The sequence below is a fragment of the Alosa pseudoharengus genome, unplaced genomic scaffold, assembly GCF_046254945.1.
Source record: "Alosa pseudoharengus isolate Yale_2024_CS ecotype anadromous, Long Island Sound unplaced genomic scaffold, YU_APseudo_1.1 YU_APseudo_1.1_scf_3, whole genome shotgun sequence".
Lineage (NCBI taxonomy): Eukaryota > Metazoa > Chordata > Actinopteri > Clupeiformes > Clupeidae > Alosa > Alosa pseudoharengus.
Window position 1 is genome coordinate 24,713,048 of NW_027468718.1, and position 22,539 is coordinate 24,735,586.

The 22,539-nt window shown below is 50.5% G+C and overlaps 1 protein-coding gene across 1 annotated transcript in view; it reads right to left on the bottom strand.

The window, feature by feature from the left end:
- Positions 1-22,539, bottom strand: part of dip2a (disco-interacting protein 2 homolog A) — a 58,854-nt gene that overhangs the window by 12,259 nt on the left and 24,056 nt on the right. Inside the window, exons 7-21 of the mRNA XM_076263684.1 lie at positions 19,819-19,936; positions 19,380-19,499; positions 13,557-13,796; positions 11,700-11,831; positions 7,355-7,474; positions 5,782-5,979; positions 5,413-5,504; positions 4,819-4,929; positions 2,967-3,090; positions 2,528-2,637; positions 2,234-2,336; positions 1,751-1,815; positions 1,330-1,423; positions 968-1,087; positions 69-183 (exon numbers count right to left, since the gene is read on the bottom strand). Of these exons, the coding sequence (XP_076119799.1) occupies positions 69-183; positions 968-1,087; positions 1,330-1,423; positions 1,751-1,815; positions 2,234-2,336; positions 2,528-2,637; positions 2,967-3,090; positions 4,819-4,929; positions 5,413-5,504; positions 5,782-5,979; positions 7,355-7,474; positions 11,700-11,831; positions 13,557-13,796; positions 19,380-19,499; positions 19,819-19,936 (1,862 nt within the window). The remainder of the gene's footprint in view (positions 1-68; positions 184-967; positions 1,088-1,329; positions 1,424-1,750; positions 1,816-2,233; positions 2,337-2,527; positions 2,638-2,966; positions 3,091-4,818; positions 4,930-5,412; positions 5,505-5,781; positions 5,980-7,354; positions 7,475-11,699; positions 11,832-13,556; positions 13,797-19,379; positions 19,500-19,818; positions 19,937-22,539) is intronic.

Consider the following 22,539-nt stretch of genomic DNA (forward strand, 5'->3'; position numbering starts at 1 on the left):
TGAGTAGAGGCCTGAGTAGGTGGAAAGGTTTCATGTGAGTGTGTGTGGCTGTAGTTGCGGTGCTAGACCTGCGGATGGCGACAGTCATGGCCTCAGAAGAGCAGGCGCACGGGCAGATCACCTCAGGCCTCAAACCACGGGCCTGGAACACGTTCAGGAAGGCGTCACATGACGAGATCGACCCTGGGTACACACGCACGCACGCACATACACACACACACACGCACATACACACACACACAAACATAAATATACAACGGTTGGATCCTCACTCCTGGTTTGTTTCCAGCTCAACTGTACTGTATTAGCCAGGGGTGTCCCTGAGGCACCTGAGAGCCCCAGAGAGAGTGGTGTGTGTGAGAGAGAGAGAGGTGTGTGTGTGTGAGAGGTGTGAGAGAGAGTGGTGTGTGTGAGAGAGAGAGAGGTGTGTGTGTGTGAGAGGTGTGTGAGAGAGTGGTGTGTGTTAGAGAGCGGTGTGTGTGAGAGAGAGCGGTGTGTGTGTGTGTGTGAGAGAGTGGTGTGTGTGAGAGAGAGTGGTGTGTGTGAGAGAGAGCGGTGTGTGTGAGAGAGAGAGTGGTGTGTGTGAGAGAGAGAGGTGTGTGTGAGAGAGCAGTGTGTGTGAGAGAGAGCGGTGTGTGAGAGAGGTGGGTGAGAGAGTGGTGTGTGTTAGAGAGCGGTGTGTGTGAGAGAGCGGTGTGTGTGAGAGAGAGCAGTGTGTGTGAGAGAGAGAGCGATGTGTGTGTGAGAGAGAGTGGTGTGTGTGTGAGAGAGAGAGCGATGTGTGTGTGTGAGAGAGCGGTGTGTGTGTGAGAGAGCAGTGTGTGTGAGAGAGAGAGCGATGTGTGTGTGTGAGAGAGCGGTGTGTGTGTGTGAGAGAGCGTTGTGTGTGTGAGAGAGCGGTGTGTGTGTGTGAGAGAGCGGTGTGTGTGTGAGAGAGCGTTGTGGGGTTCTGATGTGCTGAACTCACAGGGGTTGGCTCCATCTGCCACGATCAGCATCCGTAAGGAGCTCAGGCTGATGTCACGCTGGTCCCTCTGGGCCAGCAGTGACCAGTGCATGTCTCTGGACTTTACCACCGCTACCCTCGCTGCTCACACACACACAGAGAGAGCCAAAGGTTATTACAGAATGACTTAAGCATGTCAATTTCACTTCAAAATCAACAGTGACACAATCTACTGTTCCCTCTTAAGATTTGTATTCATGAATACGATCATTTTACATCAGTGCCACATATCTAATGGCCCTTGAGTGTGTGGCCTTAAATAAGTGTCTGACCCATGACTTCCACTGGGGCCGTGGAGAGAGGGGGGGGGGGGGGGGCCTCACCTTTGTAGGTGTGCACTTTCTGGATCCAGGAGAGGGGGTTGACTTTCATCAGGGAGTAGGGGATACTGATCACGTGCATCCGGTTCATAACACTCTATCACACACACACACACGGACAATGTAAGTAAGGACAACAGATACACATGGGGGTGTTGTTAGTATGTCAACTGCTGTGAAGGAGCAATGGCAGGTCATTCACTATGTCAACAGTTATGTCTATGCCTGACATCACAGCCTCTAGTATAGCCCAAGACCAGCTACAGTATGTGCCTATATCTTTATTTGTGTGTGTGTGTGTGTGTGTGTGTGTGTGTGTGTGTGTGTGTGTGTGTGTGTGTGTGTGTGTGTGTGTGTGTGTGTGTGTATGCCTGTGAGTGAATGAGACACAATTAGTCTGTCACTAAAGATGATGTTATCTCACCGTAAGTACGCCATGCCACAGTCCTGCATCCCTCTTGAAGTCAAGGACGTTTGTTATGGTTTCACCTGGACACAGGACCAGTAATATGTTTAGAAATGCAAATAGATGTGAGAGGCTCAGAAGAGCCGCACTGTTTAACAGCTTCAGCCACTACTTCAGTTGACCTTCAAATGACCTCATAAGCATCAAAGCATTTTATAGCTCTGTTCATTTTCCCCGCTGCTCAGCGCAGGCAGTTACCCGAGCAACTATAAAAAACCTCAGGTAGGACCAGATCCCCTGCACCGATAAGTGCGGTTACTATGGCACCTGCGGAGGAAACTGCTCAGTGGGGACTCGGAGAGGAGTTGATTTGGGTGTAACTGGGGCAGGTGCGATCCGCTCCGCACATCGACCGCCTCCCCCGAGGCTCACTAACTCACTCGCTCGCCCGTCTAGTCCCCCCCCCCCCCGCCCCCGGGGGTGACAGCCGCACTCACTCACCCTCTGAGTAGCCGCAGGCTTGTGTAAGTGCGTGGCAGTGAGCCAGCATGGCGGCATGGGAGACGGTGATGCCCATGGTGCTCCCCTCCTTGCTGGTTTTGTACTTCAGAGAGAAACAGAGCAAAAACAACACCATCAGGATTCACACTGTTTACAGTAGCACGCCTGCTACAGCTCTACTGCTTTGCTAAAGGATGCTGGCGATGCAAATGAGGCTCGCTTAATGCTGATGAATGGCTTGAGTGTCACGTTTTGGGGTGCGGTGTGATTGTGGGAAAATGCCTGGGTGCTTACTTCTATGTAAGCGATCTCGTTGCTGGCGTCCCTTATGGGCGGGTACCAGTCCTTTGGGGGCTTCACCACGTGTTTGCCATCTGTCACGAACCACAGAAGTCGTGGCCACCCTGTTGGTACACAAACACACACACATTTTATATACTTTATGTGATTCCACTTTACAAGTCAAGTTGCATTAGGAATCAAATCTTCTAAATAATCCAGTAGATTAAAGCAGTTCAGCGATCTATCATGAGTTTAGATAGGTATAGGAAGCATCGTCTCTTCCAAATAAACATGCTTCCTATAATTGCTGATATGGAACAGTACTTCACACACACACACACACACACACACACACACACACACACACACACACACACACACACACACACACACACACACACACACATCTGTCTGATATATTTGGATGGGAGCTAACAAGGAGTGACTGTACCTTTGAAGGTCACGACCTCTCCCGTCTGTGCTTTGGGAAGTCCTTTCTGACAGGCGTCTGTGGTCAGCGCCAGGGTCACACCACAGCTACCCAACAGGAAGCCGATCTGTTGGCTTCCTGCATCCTGGTGGACAAGAGACAGACATTTGTAAACGTTTCATACCTGCCTTGCCCTGAACTTAACAAAAACCCCTTGACAAGTGTATCTACAACAACAACACCAAACAAAAGGAAAAGAACTGGCCCAGAGGGGCATCATCTATCCACTGAGGCAATGCGAGACACTTTCATGCTCTGATGACCTAACGTACATTCCATCCTCCCTAACTAGGTGTACTGTATTTACACTGTACACCAATACATGCAGAAACACACACACACACACACACACACACACACAAGAGCAAATGAGAGTGGGGCTGGTGCATTAATCACCCACTACTGATCCCACAGCCTCCTAAAAAAACACCACTAAAGCATAATCCCACAGAGCGCCTCTCTCAGACATCTAACACACTGCGACAGTCCAGCCCTCCTGGTGTCTCATTTGTCAAGCGTGCAGTTGTTCAGGCTATGTCAGAGCCCATTCCTTTCAATTAGAAATGGGTGGCGCAGTGCTGCTATTGATTTCATAGGGGATGTCAAAGTCATTTTCGCCTCCAAACAGCCCTGACTTGAAGGAACGGCTTCAAGATGCGGGGAAAGGGGAGTGCAAGCTGAAGTAAGAGACTTCGGGCAGTATCAGCCACAGACCACGCTAATATTTCATTTAATGGAAGTGAGTGTTTCACCTTTAAAGATGAATCTAATTTATCTCCATCTCGCCAAATAACCCATTTACCGCTGCAGCTGAGGACGCTTATTAAAATGCTGGCTGCACAGTGCAGGGGAGCTGAGACTAATGTCCCCAGTGTATGAGTGTGTGTGCGTGAGTGTGTGAGAGAGTGTGTGAGAGAGAGAGAGAGAGAGAGAAAGAGAGAGAGAACCTTGATAAAAGTGTGTGGGTCCACGTGCAAAAAAACTTACATCTGTACTTTCATGAATGTGTGTGTGTGTGTGTGTGTGTGTGTGTGTGTGTGTGTGTGTGTGTGTGTGTGCGTGCATGGTAAGGGATGGTGTTGGTGCCCACAAGTAAGCACAGATCTGTCCAAGTGCATTTGTGTGCGTGCACAAGAGTGTATGTGAGTATGCTCCATCTGTGCAATTGGGTACATGTGTGTACCAGGGAGTCCCAGGTGGGTTAGAAATGGGGGTTATCCTCAGATGTCCCATTATCCCCCACAACCCCCCCCCCCCGTTCCTCCTCCACTCAGGTCTGAGACTGGAGCTGGGGGTCGTGGGGGAGGCACTAGCGCCCTATTGCAGCTTTTTTTTTTATCCTTTCCAAAGGTAATTAAGATGAGGCAGGGTCAGAGTGGAGCTTCATCTGATACAGCGCCTCATAATGATGACAGGCTGCTCAGATCTGCCCACCACACACACCCCCACCCCCTGACCGGCTTAGCTGGACCGGTGCGCTCAGATTGGGGCTCAGATCATCAGTCTGAGCAGCTGAGCCTGGCCCTTCTCATCTAAATTCTAAACAGCGCGCTGGCCAAGCCGAGGGTCCGGAGAGTGGCAACGGGAGCGTCCCTCCACCACCAGCAGGACCGGCCAATGAGAGGCGAGAAGCAGTAGAGCCCTTGCTGTTGCGTCGGGGTGTTACATAAAGACGAGGCAAACTCAAACAGGGGTGAGGCAAGGACAAAAGCACTGGTGAACAACGGGCGCAGTGCCTCCGTTCTTGCCCAGCAGGGGGCCTCGGCGAGCCACGCGATAAGTAGCAAGCAGGGTCGGCTCTCCCAGTCCGTACCTTCCTGGTGAGGGGCACCTCGATGGGCACGGGCACCAGCTCCGCCAGGAGACAGCCGTAGAAGGCCACCATGAACATGACGGGGTCGTTGTTGGGAAAGACCAGCGCCACCTAGAGGACAGAAAAACAAAGAGCAGAGGGCAAGGTAGGGTTATGGTCAGGGGCATGGGTCAGCATGGGTCAGCAACTCCTCCAGACAGCCTCCTGAAGAGGTAGAGCAGAGGCAGTGGCCACCATATGTTATATGTGATGTGGTGTGGACACAGATTATGAGCCAATGGGAGAGTGCAGAGCCACAGAGGACGACACATGAGAGCAGGAACAGCAGACTGAACAGAACGGGGGAGAGAGAAGAACAGAATGGAGGAGAGAGAAGAACAGAACGGGGGAGAGAGAAGAATAAGAGAGAGAGAGTGATGGACAGAGAAGAGAAAGAGTGATGGACAGAGAAGAGAGAGAGTGTGGGTGGAGAATAAGAGGCAAGTACGGTAGATATCAAAGAGAAAACAACAACGGAGAAAGAGAGCGAAAGATCAAGATGAACACGTGGGCAGAAATACAGCGTAATTAGCTAGCTATCTCGCTAGCGCTCACCCTGTCTCCAGGTCGTAGCAGTGGCTCGTTCCTGGTGCTCAGCTTGTTCATTAGGGTGTAAGCCAGCTTCTGACTCCTGGTCCATAGCTTCCCTGTGGTCAAACACACACAGAGCGTGTAAAACATAATAGGAGTCTGTGTTCATGTTTTAGGCGAACAAATAGCACGCACGCACGCACGCGCACACACGCGCACGCGCACACACACACACACACACACACACACACACACACACACACACACACACACACACACACACACACACACACACACACACACACACACACACACACACACACACACACACACACACACACACACACACACACACACACACGCCTTGCATACTGAAGAGCTTTGGAACCGCACCGTATGTGAGTGTGTAGACTGGCTTGCCGGCGTTGTCCAGGCCGGTTAGGCAAGGGCTCTTGGGGTGCGTGGTACCCCAGCGCTGGAGGGAGGCCAGCAGGGATGGGGGCCAGTTGGAGACCACCCCCTGAGACTCGCCCTCCAGAGGGCTCATCTGCATCCCCTCTGGTTTAGGCTGGTTGGGGTCCGGGTGTTGAACTGCAAAACAGGACAGTCTTCTGTTACGACTTGAGATGTAACAGTGTGAAAATTCAAAAAGTCATTATCAAAGTCAAAGTGAACTTTATTGATATACTGGTATTGATTCATTGTATGTAACTTCAAACCATTTGCTTACCCCTTCCTATGTCTGTGTCATCCATGTGACCATATGTAACCATCTAACACTGAGATTACATTATATAATGTGCATTATGGCATAACGCTAACCAGGAATTAAAACAATAGTAATTTGTGTCAGGAATTTGACCTACCCTTAAACTACCCTTGAACTGGTAACCATTACATCCCTTTCTTAAACTATGATGCAGTGATGCAAGTGAAGATGACACTGGCAAAACTTTAAGGCTGTCATCTTGATTCACAAAGTCCTCTTTGTCCCTTTGGGGTAATGCATATTGTATGGGCACAAAACTGAAACCATGAAACAATGAAAGAAGAGCAGAGGAACAGAGAGGGTGGAGGATGAAAAGAGAGAAGAGACGAGGGGAGAGAGGGATGTGCTGTCAGCTGAGTGAGCACACTGAGGCCCGAAGGCTGCGCTGCTATATTCTTTGTGAGCCACAGTGACAGGTAAAACCTCTCTCTCTCTCTCTCTCTCTCTCTCTCTCTCTCTCTCTCACACTCTCTCTCACTCTCTCTCACTCTCTCTCACTCTCTCTCTGGAGTCACTGCAGTGTGACTGAGCCTGTCGTCCCATCAAAGCTCAGCCCGACCCCCCCCCCCCACACACACACACACAAAACTGAACTCCAACCAAACTTACCACAAAAACAGCTCCCATCAACCCTTTAGAAACCCCAGCACCTGTGTGTGGTGTGACGCAGGTGTCTGTGTATGTGCTGTACTGTGTTGGGTGGATGTATGCTGGTGTGGCTGAACCGTTACTGCAGGTTTCATAATATTTGCTCAGTGGGTCTCCTGCCCACACCCACAGGACAGCCGTTGGGCTGACAGAGGAAATGGTGGAGCTGGATGGCGGCGTATTATGTGGTTGAGGGTGTGTGTGTGTGTGTGTGTGATTTGCAGTAAAAGCAGCACACCCTGCCTCTGCTTCCTGGGCCCTCCCAAAGCACACCTGGTGGTCTCTGAACCCCCGGAGCCAAAACAACCCAGCGCCTCCTCCTCTAATGCCACAGCAAACTACAGTTCTACAGCACTCTCACAGCGCCTGGGCTTTCATTTTCAGATTTCAGATATGGTGTGGGGAGCAGAGAAGGTAGAGATTACAGTGTATGTGTGTGTGTGTGTGTGTGTGTGTTTGAGTGTCTGTCTGTGTGAGCATGGGTGTGTGTGCGTGTGCGTGTGTCGGGGGAGTGGGGGGTTGGGGTGTCATGGTGTCCCTGAGACTGACCGTCCAGAAGCTCCTCGAAGTCGTCCACGAAGAACTCCCTCAGTGGCGGCCGCTTGGGCCTCTTTAGCGTGTTGAGCAGCTGCTGGATCTTAGAGGAGACGCGACTGTTGACCGGAACACCTGGGTAGAGATGGTGAAGACCAGAGAAGGAGAAAGAGGGGAGGACAGTGACAAAGGGAGAGAGAAAGAGAGAGAGAGAGAGAGATTGACAGACAGAGGAGACAGGAGGAGAAAGAGGACAAAAAAAAATGTCAGTTCATCACGTCTCAGTGCTGGCTGCCCATCAAGGGAGTGGCCTGGATGTCCTCAGAAGTCAGCGTGGGGGTCAGAGGCAGCCGTCAGTCAAACTGAGCGCGCTCAGACGAGGCACCTGAGCTGCTCTGCCTGGAGACGGCCAGGCCCTGCTGCCTAGCAACAAGCTGGTCCCCACGGCTGCCTCATCAGTCATTCACAGGACTCTCTCCATTAGAGAGGACCAGAGGGACCTGACGCACCATCTCACTCTGAGTCAGGGTGTGTGTGTGTGTGTGTGTGTGTGTGTGTGTGTGTGTGTGTGTGTGTGTGTGTATTTAGTTCTAATTCTTAGTGCATGTATGTGTGTCTGGTAATGTTATGGGTAAGTGTGTGTGCCTGATTCTGTATGCATTTGGGTGGGAATGTGTGTGTCTGTGCTTCTGTCTGTGTGTGAGTGAGTGAGTGAGTGAGTGAGAGAGTGAGAGAGTGTGAGAGAGAGAGAGAGAGAGAGAGAGAGAGAGAGAGAGAGAGAGCGACAGAACATTTATCTGTTAAAAAAAAATACACATTCAGCATTTCAAACTCTCCCACACAGAATAAAGACAAAGTCAAGGAGGTTCAGACTGCAAACAACAAGAGCAACAGTGAGCACGAGGAGGGACGCAGGCCGACAGGCGCCACGTGAGGAGGAGGAGCTGAGCTCACACGCAAACGCACACGGAGCACACCTGAGACACGACGTGACAGGGAGGAGAGGAGTGGCACGGCACAGGAGAGGAGAGGAGGGGAGAGGAGGGGAGGGGAAGGGAGGAGGGCAGGAGGAGAGGAGGAGGACATGGCTCTGGACGTATGCGCTGTGACTGGGTGTGTGTGTGTTCGGGGACACGTGATGCTGTGTGGGTGAGCTCGGCGGGGGTCTGTCTGAGAGGGCCATCATGGGAGAGGCCAGACACAGCTGCAGACTGCCCCACTGCTGATCCCTGTCTGCTGCACACACACATCCCAACATCTCCTGACTGTGTCCTGCGCGCACACACACACACACACACACACACACACACACACACACACACACACACACACACACACACACACACACACACACACACACACACACACACACACACACACACACACACACACACAGATCCCAGCATCCTGCGCACTCTTTCTCTTTCTCTCTCTCTATGTCTCTCTTGCACACTTTCCATTTCACTTCCACACATATATTCTAACACACACACACACACTGTACCACTGCTATGCAAGTGGACACTCACATAAACAGACACACACACACGTCAACATTGTTTGTACGACTAGTAGATGAAAACAAGAAAATAAAATAGTCCAGACTCTCCCGATAAAGGAAGACATCCCAGAGCACCACACAAGCACAGGCCCATGGATAGACAGGCAAGCAGCAAACTTGCACATGTTAACAAATACCATATCAAAATTCTACATGCATTGCACACACACACACACACACACACACACACACAGACACACAAACACACACAAACACGCACGCACACACACACACGCACGCACGCACACACACACACAAATCACGAGGCTCCCCTGAGGCCAGGGGTCACGGCAGCCAACTCCAACTCCGCAAGCCCGGAGGGGCCAGCAGCTGGGCTGATCAGCGTTCCATTGTGTCCCCCGTTACATAAGATCCTCTTAACCTGCACCCAGGCGGCCGCCTGCGCCCGGCCGCTCTCTCTAGCACAGCTCCCGTCCTAATCAGCACCAAGCTGTCTGAGGGAGCAGGCCAATCACCACAACCGCACAGTGCCCCATGGCCAATGTTCTCAACAGCTGAACCTTTACCCTGCAGAATGTCCACCATCCATTGTAATTATGCAATTTAGCGATTAGGCAAATAATTGCACACTCCTACAAAGCCGTGTTTAACGACTGAGCTGATTATTAATGTTATTAATGTTTGGTCAAAAGATTAGCGGTTAAAGGTATTCATCTGCTCCACAATGCTTTGATGGAGCTTTGGTCTCAGGCCGATTCCTTCTGGAGCTTCGGCGCAAAAGACTGCCTTACCAAAGCACAAACACAAGCGTGGAGAGACCTTGCCTCTCTTCAACAAAGCACTGCCATCTCACAACAGTCAGAGACAGTCAGCTAGCGTTTGGGTGAGTCTTTTCTCTCATGCAGTCCAATTTGAATCCACCTGGATGCCTGTTCCCACTGGCTATGTGCACTAAACTGTCACATGCTCTCTAGCTTCTCCAGCTGTGTTAAATATGGCCCACAGATGCTGCACTAATGTTATTATGTCACTGAGGGTGACACCAAAGGTGTGTAGCGGTGCACACTGCTGGCTTAAGTGAAAAATGTCCGCAGACAAGTTCATGTCCTCTCCCCTGGGTGTAGGGAGGAGCACGACAATGCACCGTTTTGTTTGGGAGCCTAAATTAATTACAGCCAGGCACACACACACACTCTCCTTCTTGCACTCTCTTTCTGTCTCGGTTAAACACACACATACACACACACACAAAATGAGAAGGACATGTGACGTGCATTATTCACACCAATAATGTCCTTCTTAAAATACTGATCATTTTGTTAACTCCACCTCCAGTATTGCAAAGCAAGCTTTGTCTCAAACTGAAGAGGCACCACTGAGTGGTTGGATCTACTCCTGCTGTGTGGCAATAGAAGGAAATCTAGACTGCGCTTTTACTTCTCCAAGGAGGTCATTGAGAAAGTTCCTGACCGAACAAAAGTAACAGACAATAATGCATACGAGCCTCCAGGTCCTGACTGCACCTCTAACAATCACTGACACACACAGGGACGCTGAAGGTCAACACAGTAACTGCTCCTCTAGCGGGCCTCTCTGGCGTGCTGTGCTGTTATGCTGTGACCGCTCCCCACACGGCGAGCGAGTGAGCGGCCGAGCGAGCGAGTGGGCAGAGAGACAGACAGTGAGAGGAAGTGACAGCTGAGAGACACCACGCAGACACAGAAGACTAGCAGGAAAGATTTGAGGGTGGAAAAACAACAACAACAAAAGCAACCCCAAAACACAGAACAAAAACAAAAATGAAAATAAACGGAAGCATAAATACCCTCCGACACACCCCGGACTCCGACCCGGCTCTCGGGGACGCCTGAAGGAGAGAGAGCAGCGTCAATGAGCACACGTCACAGAGCTGAGCTTGGCCTTTTGTGCCCTAGCTTCTAGAACTCTCCGACTGGCTTCTGGCTTCTGACTGGGTGTGAATGGAAGGAGAGTGAAACCAGCTGGAGGCAGTAGTGGGGGTGCCCCTGGAGGGGAGGACGCTACGCGGGGGGAGTTTTGAGGACCTACTGAGGACCTGCCACTGGACTGACTCAGTTTGAGTGTGTGTGTTTGGTGGTGGTATTGACAGGTAAAACACAACAGGCTCTTTATGAATATTTGGATGCTGTGTTTTAATCAGTATTGCTCATTCCTAAAAAAATTATCAAAATGTCCGTATACGTGTGTGTGTGTGTGTGTGTGTATCTCTGTGTCCATCTTTGATGCCCATGTTTCAGTCAGAATGGATGAGGCCACAGTTCGATGCCTCACCAAGTCCCAGCAGTAGGTGGGCCAGACTCACTGGCTTACATGAGGCGTTCAGCCCCAGCAGACTTTATTCATCTCAGATGGGCTGAGCTGCTCTGTCTGTGTGTATGTGTGTGTGTGTGTGTATATATGTGTGTGTATATGTGTGTGTGTGTGTGTGTGTGTGTGTGTGCCTACCGAGAAATGGCAGAGGTTTAACAAGGGCAAGCTGCTATCTGAGGCGAGATGAACTGCTGGCAATGGTTATTAAACAATACTGTCAGGGCTCAGAGAGGATGAGAGAGGAAGAGAGAGAGAGAAAGTAATAGATAGATAGAGAGACAGAGGGAGAGAGAGAGAAAAAAAAGGAATTCACTGGTCATTCATTGGCTGTGGCACACAGGCACGTCAGTGGGAAGGTGCTCTGTAGCCATGGATACTCAGGATATATGGCGGCCGGTGGGAGGGATGCTGGATGCAGGGGACAGGCTTTCATGAGGTGTGTGTGTGAAAGAGGGAGGGCTGGGGGTGGAGGGGGGGGGGGTCACTCACCGTCTGCGGTCTCCATGACGCTGGTGTGGTTGTAGCCGCGGGGAAGGCCGCGCACCGAGGCCACCTGGGGCCGCTCGGCGTGCAGCGGGCGCTCCGACAGGCCCGTGACGTCTGGGGGCGCCGAGTGGTTATCTGCAGCGGGGTGTCAAAGGGGTCAGGTGAAGGCAAGCATGCATGCGGGAGAGGGTATGCATGTGTGTGTGTGTGTGTGTGTGTCTATGCGTTAACATGCTTGTGTGTATGTAGATGTGTGGGGGTGCAAGGGGTGTGAGTGTCGTCATGCAATCATGTGTAGGAGTTTTACTGTTGCAGTCGGAGATCACTCTCAACACAAACTTATATCTAAGCATTAGTTAATACTAATTTCACTATAAAGGGGACCTAATTTCCTTTCCTTTCGAGATCCTATCAGCTAGACTTCAGGCAGACTAAATCTGCCCTGCAACAGACTTGAATCCGTACACATCTTTCACTACTACTTGACCCTAGGATCCTTACTGTTCTAGAACTGTCATAATCAAATATTAAAGTGACCGAGGCATAAACTCAAAACCTGGAGGACTGTCTCATAATAGATGAACGATCCATTACTGAGAGGGAGTGGGCCTCCTTTGCTAGGTTTGCCTGGAGACAGAGTAGTGGTGGTGGCCAGAGAGACTAGCTATGTGCTTGTCAGGCTAAATCAATTCCAGCTTTCTTTAAACCTGCCCTTCAGGAAGAAGGCATAAACACTGCAGTGCAAATGTGGCTAATTTATTCATTTTGAAATGTGAAACAGCTTGATCAGTGAGCAGCAGAGGGGCGGGGTACCACACTGCTGGTAGGGGGTTGGGGGCGTGGAGCGAGTGAGATCTCACGGCACCCAATTTACAATTTCAGGCCTTTTTGACATGCAAAGGAGACTAACGTCTTTGTTGAGGAGGAAAATCAGGCTTGAAAAGACTTCACAGGGCCATTGCCTGACACGCTCGGAGAGAGACGGCCAATTAGAGAGGTCCTCCCTGAGGGAACGCAGAGCAGGGGGTGGCGGGCTGCAAGCTCCGGCCCTCTTTTGTTTGCCAGGGAGATTTAACGGGGCCTCCGGTGACCGCATCGGACAGCAGAGATAAGCTCTCGGCTTCAGCGGGCCGTGGCAGAGCTGAGCGATGTCTGTTGCGATGCGAGCGCTCTGATCTTTATCGCTGCTGGTGGATGGCACAGGGGGCAGGAGTGGGAGCCAGTACAAGCAGAGCTGTCTTGCCCGCAGCGCTAATCAGTAATGCTAACACGTAGCCACCAAAATAGTGAGCCAGTCCTGGAAACAGTGGAAATGAAGAGGGCCTTAAGGGTGTGCTGTGGTGGCAGGCGCTGGGAACTTGTTGTAAAGAATGTGGCCTACATTGGGCCAACAGAGGGAGGGCATCCTGCTGAGCTCAGGAAACAAGATAATAAAGGTGGGATTTGGGCCGTTTGGGAGACCGTCTCATAAGGTTATTACAGTAGCCCTACTGACCTGGCACAATTAATGACATGTCAAGTCTGTGACCTAAAACCAGCCTATATTGGAGAAAACCAGCCTGCACTGGGGTAGGTTTGGAGCAGTGGGATACTCGGGAAGCTTGGTGGAAAAGCTGCTGCTAGCGGATTACTCAATGGCCACTGGACTCCAGTTACCTGGAGAAAAATCACCTCCTGTCACCTGGAGTAAAATCTCAAGTCCTTGTCTGCTGCACTGTACTAAGACCTGAACTTGACCTGTCCTTCCTGAAACACTGGGAGAGGAGACTCAGTGGAGCAGTATGTGTCCATCTGGCTGAGTGCATGAGTGTAGTCGGGCGTGGGGGTGGGGGTCTGGCGGGGAGGGGAGCCGGTACTGACCTAGCTGGGTGTGTGCCATGAGGTCGGTCAGGGCGGTGGCGGTGGCGGTGGGGTTGGCGGCGGCGTGCGGCCTCCCTCCGGGGTGGGATGAGGTGGAGGATGCGGAGGATGAGGTGGACGAGCCCTGGATGACCCTGTTAAACCAGTGCTCCACACTGGCGTGGGCCTGGTACGGGGTGGAGGAGGCCATCCGTCCCTGCCGGCGCAGCGAGCCCTCGTCTTCCGAGGCCGATGAGGTGTCTGCGAGGGGGATGGAGACAGGGCAGCGGTCAGCGTCACAGAGAAGAAAAATAAACAAGATCGGGGGAGGGAGGGAGAACAGGCAGGAGGACAGGATGACATGAACAGAAAGAAAGAAAACCAGCATACACTGATGGATGTAATGGCTCTGGTAGTAACAATCATGAAGATGACCAGTGGCCTGGGGGGGGGGGGGGGTGAATGGACAGACAATATGAGCGCCATGAGATGAAAGCTGGCATGAGGGTAATTGGTCCGCCAGGGGCACCTTGGACGTGAGCTCCAGGACGGGCAGTGAAGACCTGGCTGAGCCCACCTTTCAGCTGAGATAACGGGCGTGGGCAGAGTTGAGGAGCAGAATAGCTCTGAAGGCTCCGGGTCACACACACAGTGACCTCACCGCAGCAAGCAGAGGTCAGAGGTCAGAGCAGATGAGAGCTGAGAACAGTGGTGGTCGACAACAAAGTCGCCTCATCAACAAACGCGAAAAAAGGTGCTCAGAGGCAGATGACAACGGAACATCAAAGAAGAAACTACAGTGCAAAATATCTACTGCTACTGTAGTCAAACACCAGCAATTACAGCGCCGCAATTACAGTGCCCCAAACCAGAGCAACAGCCAGAACACTACCAAGGGCTCTCCATCTCTCAGCTCAAATAACTGGGCGACTGCCGAGCTCATTAGCACTTGTGTGCTCTGCTCTAGACGCTGATGATTGTAGAGTCTTATCCCTACAGTCTATCCTCTCCTCTCCTTACAGTCTATCCTCTCCTCTCCCTACAGTCTCTCCTCTCCTCCTCTCCCTAGTCTCTCCTCTCCTCTCCTCCTCTCCCTACAGTCTCTCCTCTCCCTACAGTCTCTCCTCTCCTCCTCTCCCTACAGTCTCTCCTCTCCTCTCTTCCTCTCCCTACAGTCTCTCCTCTCCTCTCCTCCTCTCCCTACAGTCTCTCCTCTCCTCCTCTCCCTACAGTCTCTCCTCTCCTCATCTCCCTACAGTCTCTCCTCTCCTCATCTCCCTACAGTCTCTCCTCTCCTCCTCTCTCTACAGTCTCTCCTCTCCTCTCCTCTCCCTACAGTCTCTCCTCTCCTCTCCTCTCTACAGCGCAGCGCCCTCCGGCTCCCCGGGCCGCTGATCTGGGATCAGCCCAGAGTGGAAAACAAGTTAGGGAGCGTGTTTACTGGCCCCAGCAGCGTCTCTCTGGGGAGCGCACCTCTGGCCCGATGGATAGTGTTACGCAATGGCAGACTTAAAAGAGAATGCGCGGTCTCCTCTGGGGGAGAGACGAGAATGAATCAGAGTCATGTCTGTACAGCAGAAAGAGATAAAAATACACTTGGAGAGCACAGAAAAACTGACAATAATAAATGCATGAAGGGCAAGCGAGTGTGTGTGTTCAAAGAATCACTTTAAACAGAATTTCCTATTACGGCACTTTCAGAAAGCCAGAGTCTCCAGAGTCTGGAGTAAATCACATATCGGATGTGGCGTCTTGCTGCGCAGGGCTAAAATAAAACTGCTCTGGATTTCTGCATATGCTATAAGACTTCATTTAGAACAGAAAAAAACTCAATATGTCAAACATCTTCGAAGAAAGATGGCCTGACCAGCCTGTATTGCCATAGAAACACAGCGAGCAAACAGAGCTGGTTCCTTTTATGGTCATCTCATCGGGCGAACGGTCCAATTAAAGCAAGACTACGCAATATCGAGCGCAGGTCTACTGTCATGGGACTGCATGTATTTCCATTTAAATCCAAAGTGGGAGATGAGGACACCACATCAAAATGCAACAGCAGACCACTCTCGGACACGGCTGGGCAGGGCTGAAGGGGATTAGGAATGGTCACTGTTGTCTGTTACGGCTGGGGGAACTGGGGGTGGACAGAGCACGCTTCCCCTGCCTTTAGTGCAAACGAAAGAAGTGCTCTGCTTTGGGTGTAAGGCACTGTTATTTCCCAGAACAATGCATTTTTTATGAGAAAGAGGAAAGGAGAGAACAGATTTAAAAAAGAGAAAGGGGGAGGCTGGCAAGTAGACAACCGCATAAATAGGCAGAAATATACAGATGCAGACAAAAACAGATAGACGAATTGAGATTGACAGACAAACAGCTAAACAGACAGACAGACAAGCAGACAACTAGACAGACAGACAGATGACACAGACCAGATAGATAAGATAGACCGTGTAGTCTGAACTGGAGGCATACTGCTGAGTGCCATCACAAGGAGTCAGCGACTTAACAAGCAGCACTGAACTTGCCAGGCTGCAGTCCAGCTCACACTGCAAAGCTAAACTAAAATCTCCAACTCAACATCGACACACTAGAAGGAGAACAACTGCTCATCTTTGAGCATCTTCCCTTCCCCGATCCTCAAGGGCTGCCGTGGCCTACTGGTTAGTGTTTCGGACTTGTAACCGAAGGCACCTAACCCCTCACTGCTCCCCGAGCGCTGCTGTTGTTGCAGGCAGCTCACTGCGCCGGGATTAGTGTGTGCTTCACCTCACTGTGTGCTCACTGTGTGCTGAGTGTGTTTCACTAATTCACGCATTGGGATAAATGCAGAGACCTCACGGGATCAAAAAGAGTATATATACTTATACTTACTTAGGTCTGTGAACGCACATTTGCGTTTGTCCATCAAAGGTAGTATTTCTCACCAGGCTTACCAGTGAAGGAGAGCAGAGTTAATGGAACCCCAAAAGACTAGAAAGAGGCCTGCAGTATAAACCTTAAGCTAACTCACCCTACCCCCTCTACCGTTTCTCACCATAAAGCGATCGGCCCTGGGAGATGATGCATGGGCGTTTATGTTAGTGTGTTTGACTCTTGTGTTAAGAGGGTGGACGAGGGCCGGCTGGTGGATGGGCAGCCTGTAGGTGCGGCTGATTCATTTCTTATTAATGAGCCCATTAATCAGCCACAGGGTGCGATTAGCATGGATTTTGTCCAGCAGACAAGAAGGAAACCAGGGGGAGTGGACACAAAGCACACAGTCACGCAGAGATACCTCACTTTATTATCATCATTATCAATGTGCGCCTTACCCCGCCTGTCCAAACCACCTTCCTCCCCACAGAGAGAGAGTGGGAGAGGGAGAGAGAGAGAGAGAGAGAGAGAGAGAGAGAGAGAGAGAGAGAGAGAGAGAGAAAGAGGATTTGTTGTGCCTCCACCTTACCATCAACACAGCATGCCAAATACTAGGGTATGGAAATGGGCTGTCTCAGAGGGGGAAAAATGACTGCCATCGATGTCGACTTAAAACAGAGCAGAAGATTTCTGCCCTGTGCTTCAAAAACGGCGTGAGCTAGATCAGACGACGAGCTTATCGAAAAGCCTGGTTTCAAGAAAAACACCTCATTAGTTCATGAGGTTTGACATTTCTCACATGCTCTCTCCCCAATCTCTCCATAACCTTGACATAGATGCAGGGAGAGGGGAAGGAAGCACAAAGAGAGAGAGAGAAAGAGAGAGAGAGAGAGAGAGAGAGAGAGAGATGTAAAGGGGGAGAGCTGAGGAGAAAAAGATCCTCATTAAAAAACCAGCTCACATATATAAACATGGTGACAAAAGAAACACTGTGCAGAAAAACACGAATCAACAACTTCAAATTAGTCTCCCATTATGTGCATTGTTCCCCCCGTCGGCATCAACAGAGAGCCCAAATGAGGCTGGGGAGAGCGCACAACTCCCCTCCCAGGACACAGGCACAGGCCAGACAGGGGGAGAGGGGCACCATGACACATCAAAACCGTCTGCAATGCCAGCTAGCAGATACAGGGGGAGAGGGGGTCAGCGCACACACACACACACACACACACACACACACACAATACACGTATCACACACAGTCTGATGCGTATACAAAACCCCGGGTCACATGGCTGCTGGATTGGAAGAGGTTGGGTTACATAAGGAGTGGCTTTGAGGATTTGTGGGGGGGGGGGGGGGGTCTGTGCCGCCGGACTGGGCACTGGTCACGTCCCTTCATCCACACCCCTCTCTGAGCAATGAATGGCTTCACAGACTGAGGACTGCACTGTCATTCTCAGCCTGACCTGGACAGACAGCTATCTAGACAGAGGTCCATGCCAGGGGTGGGAGTACTGCCAGCCATGGGGACACAAAGGCACTGCACACTATTTGTCCAAATTTAGGACGTTGGTCTTTCCCTGCTGTTCCAGACCCCATTCTGTGAGGTAATGTGTGTGTGTGTGTGTGTGTGTGTGTGTGTGTGTGTGTGTGTGTGTGTGTGTGTGTGTCTGCCTGCATACGCATCACCTCTCTGAAAGACAATGGATGCAGTGAACCGCACCCTGATTCCCAAAGGACACATGAATGAGTTTCCTGCTGCTGGCCTGAGCTGCCAACCTCTGAACTCCTAATCCAGTTAACTCAACCAGTCAGTCTCATTACCCAGAGAGAAGAGAGATGGTCCAGCGCCACTCCAGCCACTCTGAGCAATGTGTAAGTTCATTAACAATGGCCCCACACAAAGGCAACACATCATAGTGATCTCATTGCTACAAGGACCACGTGCAAGTTCTACATGTCAACATATTAGAATGTGCCATTGTAACTTTACACAACCTCCTCAGTATAGGAGAGAGAAGCAGTAGACAACCTAAATGGCGGATGAGCTCAGTCTCTAAAACAGGTGTAGGCGGTAGGTTTGTGGAATACATTTTGTATTGCTTTCTGCTTGCCATTTGGGAGGTGCATGCTCTAAACGGGTCTATGAGACTCTCTTAGGTTATGCTATCAATAAACACACTTTCAGCATGACTCAGCAATATTAAACAATCAGGGCACATCAAAGAAATGGGTATTTCTGCATGCCAATTATGATGCAGACCATTGCTAGTTGAAAGAAGGGGATGGCTAATACTGGGTTAGTGACTAAAAAGTTAGGAAGAAATGCTGACAAAAATTAGCAATTCGCAGTTCTTAGCATAATACAAGGCAAGATGCTAATAACAATTCCACACAGCTTTAAGACCGACACTTGTTTTCACTGTGTAATAATTCTGCTTGCACTTCATAAATGTCACCAACGCCTCAGAAGAAAACAATGTCCTCCCCCTCACTGTACAAGGACTGGCCTTTCCGAGAGCAAGTGCCTACGGTCCAACTACAATGATCTCAACCACAACACAACAACAGCACCACAACACAGACCCAGAGGCTTTGACAAGACAGACCCTCCAAGTATGCTAAATATCCACTTATTCTGCCATCACACAAGCCGAGTGGGAGGGTGGCCTGGGAACCGACTGGTGAGGGCCACTTCTTCACCCGCCGCCGCATGAAGAAAGGTCTTGTTCAAACAGGGCCAGGGCAATTTTTCCACTCGGTAATGAACTCCGTCCGTCCAAAATGTAATCTCGACAACAATCAGCAGGGGGGGGGGGGTGAACCGAAAGGACGGTCCCCTGCAGCGGCGGCAGCATGTCTCGATCGGGAGAGCGCGTCGGGTGAGATGGTGTCACTTTGCAGAGGTCAGACTGCCTCGTGTTTGTTCAGGTCATGGCGGTTGGGGTTGGCACGGGGACGAAGGGGGACAGAGCGGGCTCGTCTTACCTGGGGGCGTGCATGCTTCTACCGAGGACTGAACGAGCACAGAGCGTCTCTTGGAAGGCATGGGCATCTTTCTCTCTTTGTATTTGGCCAAGGCTGCTTGTACGGCTTCTGTGTGCAGATCTGCAGAATAGCAAACAGAATACCAAAGCACACAGGGTCAATACAAAAGCAAGATATCAAAACATCACAATCAGGACAAACGTGCATCTTGATTTCCAAATGTTATCTAGCTTTTTGTGCTTCATCAATAGCACAGTGCTGGTAACCTTAATACAATAAATTCAATACAACTTATTCATTTTGAAGCCTTGCCATTTTCTTTTGTTTTGTTCCACGGTTCCACGGTTCCACGGTTCTGCAGGGCTGTAAGCTGGACTATGGAGGCTAGACAGGGGATGAAAACACTTCTGGCTAGTGATGGGAGCAGGGCTTTTCTTACCGGAGCGGAAACGCTCATCCCGCGTGTTTGGCGTCCGCGATTTGTTCTGTTTGGAGCCAGCTGGAGCAGCTTGGGACGACGCCTGAATTCTGTGCTCAATCTGAAGAGATGGATCGATCTACTCCTGGGGGGAGAAAGACCGGGAGAGAGAGAGGGAGGGATAGAGAGAGAGAGAGAGAGGGAGGGATAGAGAGAGACAGGGAAGGGAAGGGAAGAGAGAGGGAGAGAGGATTTATGTCTGTTTCCTACAGCTCAGTAAGAACCATGCTGGCATTCTAAGGTGGGTCACTTGGAGTTCACACACAGTAGAGTGCATGCGCGTGAGTACACCCCCACACCCACACATTCACATACACTTATACACAGACTCACACACTGCAAGTGATCAAAAATGTAAAGTATCCAACAAGACTTTGCAGTGGAACTAGACCACTTTTGCCCTCGTTGACAGAGGAAGATCGATCACAGAGCTCAGTTTCAAAGCTCACCGCCACCGTTGAAAACACACACCCCCACACACACACACACACTCTACCCTCATCAACAGACCCCACAGGTGGCATGTGTGTCTGGGGACTGAGGACGTCCCCACACCAGACCCCCATAGCTGGGGGAAGGGACATGCAGGGCCCGCAGCCATCCATCACTGGGAAGCTGGCTCTGAATGTCATGGTGAAGAGGCGTCTCTGTTTTAGTCTACGAGTGTGAGCAAAGTAGTATGTGTGGCCTGGGCATCAGGCTCCCACTAGCTAAGTCAACTATGGACCAATAACATTTGGCATTTTGGCTTTATCTCATGGAGAACTTGACAGGCCATCTTCTACTCCATGTATGGGTGAGGTCTTCTAGACTTTAATAGGCAATATTCTTGTCATCTGTCTTGTAACTGAGAATTGGGCAGAGATCTGGCATTTATGGGGGTGTAGGCGGGCTCACATCAATCCCAGCTGACATTCAGGTTCCATGCAATGCTAAAAATGCCAGCTCTTGTTCGGTTTGTTTCTTTCTTCTAAAAAATGGCCTGATCATCTAAAAGGTGTTCTACTGCAATTTACTGGCAGCTATAAGAATGGCAGACATCAAACAAATGCCTGAACAGGTTCAAAAGACCTGCATTACATTTTCAGGAGAAAGAAAATTGAAAATTTGTTCCATTTCAACTTCATAGTTTTTAACCAAGCCTGAGAAAACACTCAAAAGGGAATGATATTCAAACGGGAATGACACAGATGTCTGGAATAGTTGGAGGAAAATATCTTGTTTGATGTGTAAATGAGAAGAGCTGGGAAAATGGGAAGTGTTGACCAGCTTTTCACAACCGATCCCTGGTTGTGAAAAGCTCAGCAGCAGAATAGCAGTGGCATCAAGCAGTGCGTTGCGAGGATGGTCTACCACAGACTTCCAGAGAAACATGACGTGGAGTGTAGACTATATTGAGACACAAGACCCAAAAAGGCCCGATTTAAAAACTGTGCCGCAGGCGGAACTTCTGATCAAGCAGGACTGCATTATAACATGAGAATCCTAACTATGCTTCGGAAACCGACCTCAAATGAGGGCCCTCTCGACATCTCCAGACAACCCTCTGGCCTTTGCCGTTCCAAAATTAGCAACAAAGACACAAAAAAATCTGATTCTTCACCTTTTTGTGAAGAATGTCTTTCCTGATGACTCACAGCACTGCGGTTATGCAAGTCATACTTCGTTTCCAAGGCCTCTACGGAATTTCACTTTTATGAACCATCGCCCATCAAAATACAGAAAAAAACAAAGAGGAACTATATTTACTCTCTGAAACTCTGAATAACAGAGCATGGAAAAACATATGTGGTGCCAACCCCACATTTAGCTCGGCCACACGTCAAGTGCTTCCTCTCTCTCCGCTGAAACAACACACCCGCAGTGCATTTCCTGTTTGTGTCGGAAGGGGCACTGCAGAAGGGGTTGTTGAGGAAGGGGCACTGCACAGCCTGCTCAATGGGTCGCGGGTGGAGAGCAACAATGCTTTTTGCTTTGGCTCCTGTAATGCTTTCCAGGAGAGTCCATTCCACCTCAAAGGAGCCCAAGTCCCGCTGAGCTCCCAGAGAGGCTTAACCCTCCTACCTCAGGGGTTCCATGGAGCTCAGGACCCTCAGACTCCATAGTGTGGAACTGGTCACTACAGTGGACATTGCAATCAATGAACCTAAATCTGTTCTGTTATTTAAATGCACTGCAGAGTAAACTGCCCCAAGATCATGGCTGCATACAGACAAGATGCAAATAGCCTTGGGTGAAACCACCAAAGACTGTGGGCAGGCCATTCCAATGCATCTGACTTACACAGATCCAACTCAGCACAGAGGCCGCTTTGCAGTGTTCATTGTTCAATTAGGAGGGGATTTCTCATGAAAAAACATGCATAGTTGACATGTTTTGGCAGGGCGAAGTTTAATGTCTCCCATTGTGTTGGGCCGAGATTAAATTACTACCTTCATCTTGAAGGATGTCTTCCCCTTGGGGATCGCCCCTGCCTGAGGCTGCTGACCCATCCCTGAGCCTAGACCGACTGCCTCTCTTGGGGATGGGTGATTTGACTGGCTGCAACCAGTTCGGGAGACTACCAGCCTTGGTCAACGCTAGCTCAATAAGTCACAGAAAATGGCTCAAGTGTCCCGACCCCCCAGCCAGACTGGACTCACACAAGTTGGCTGCGTTCCTCAGCACTGTGTCATCCCAGCA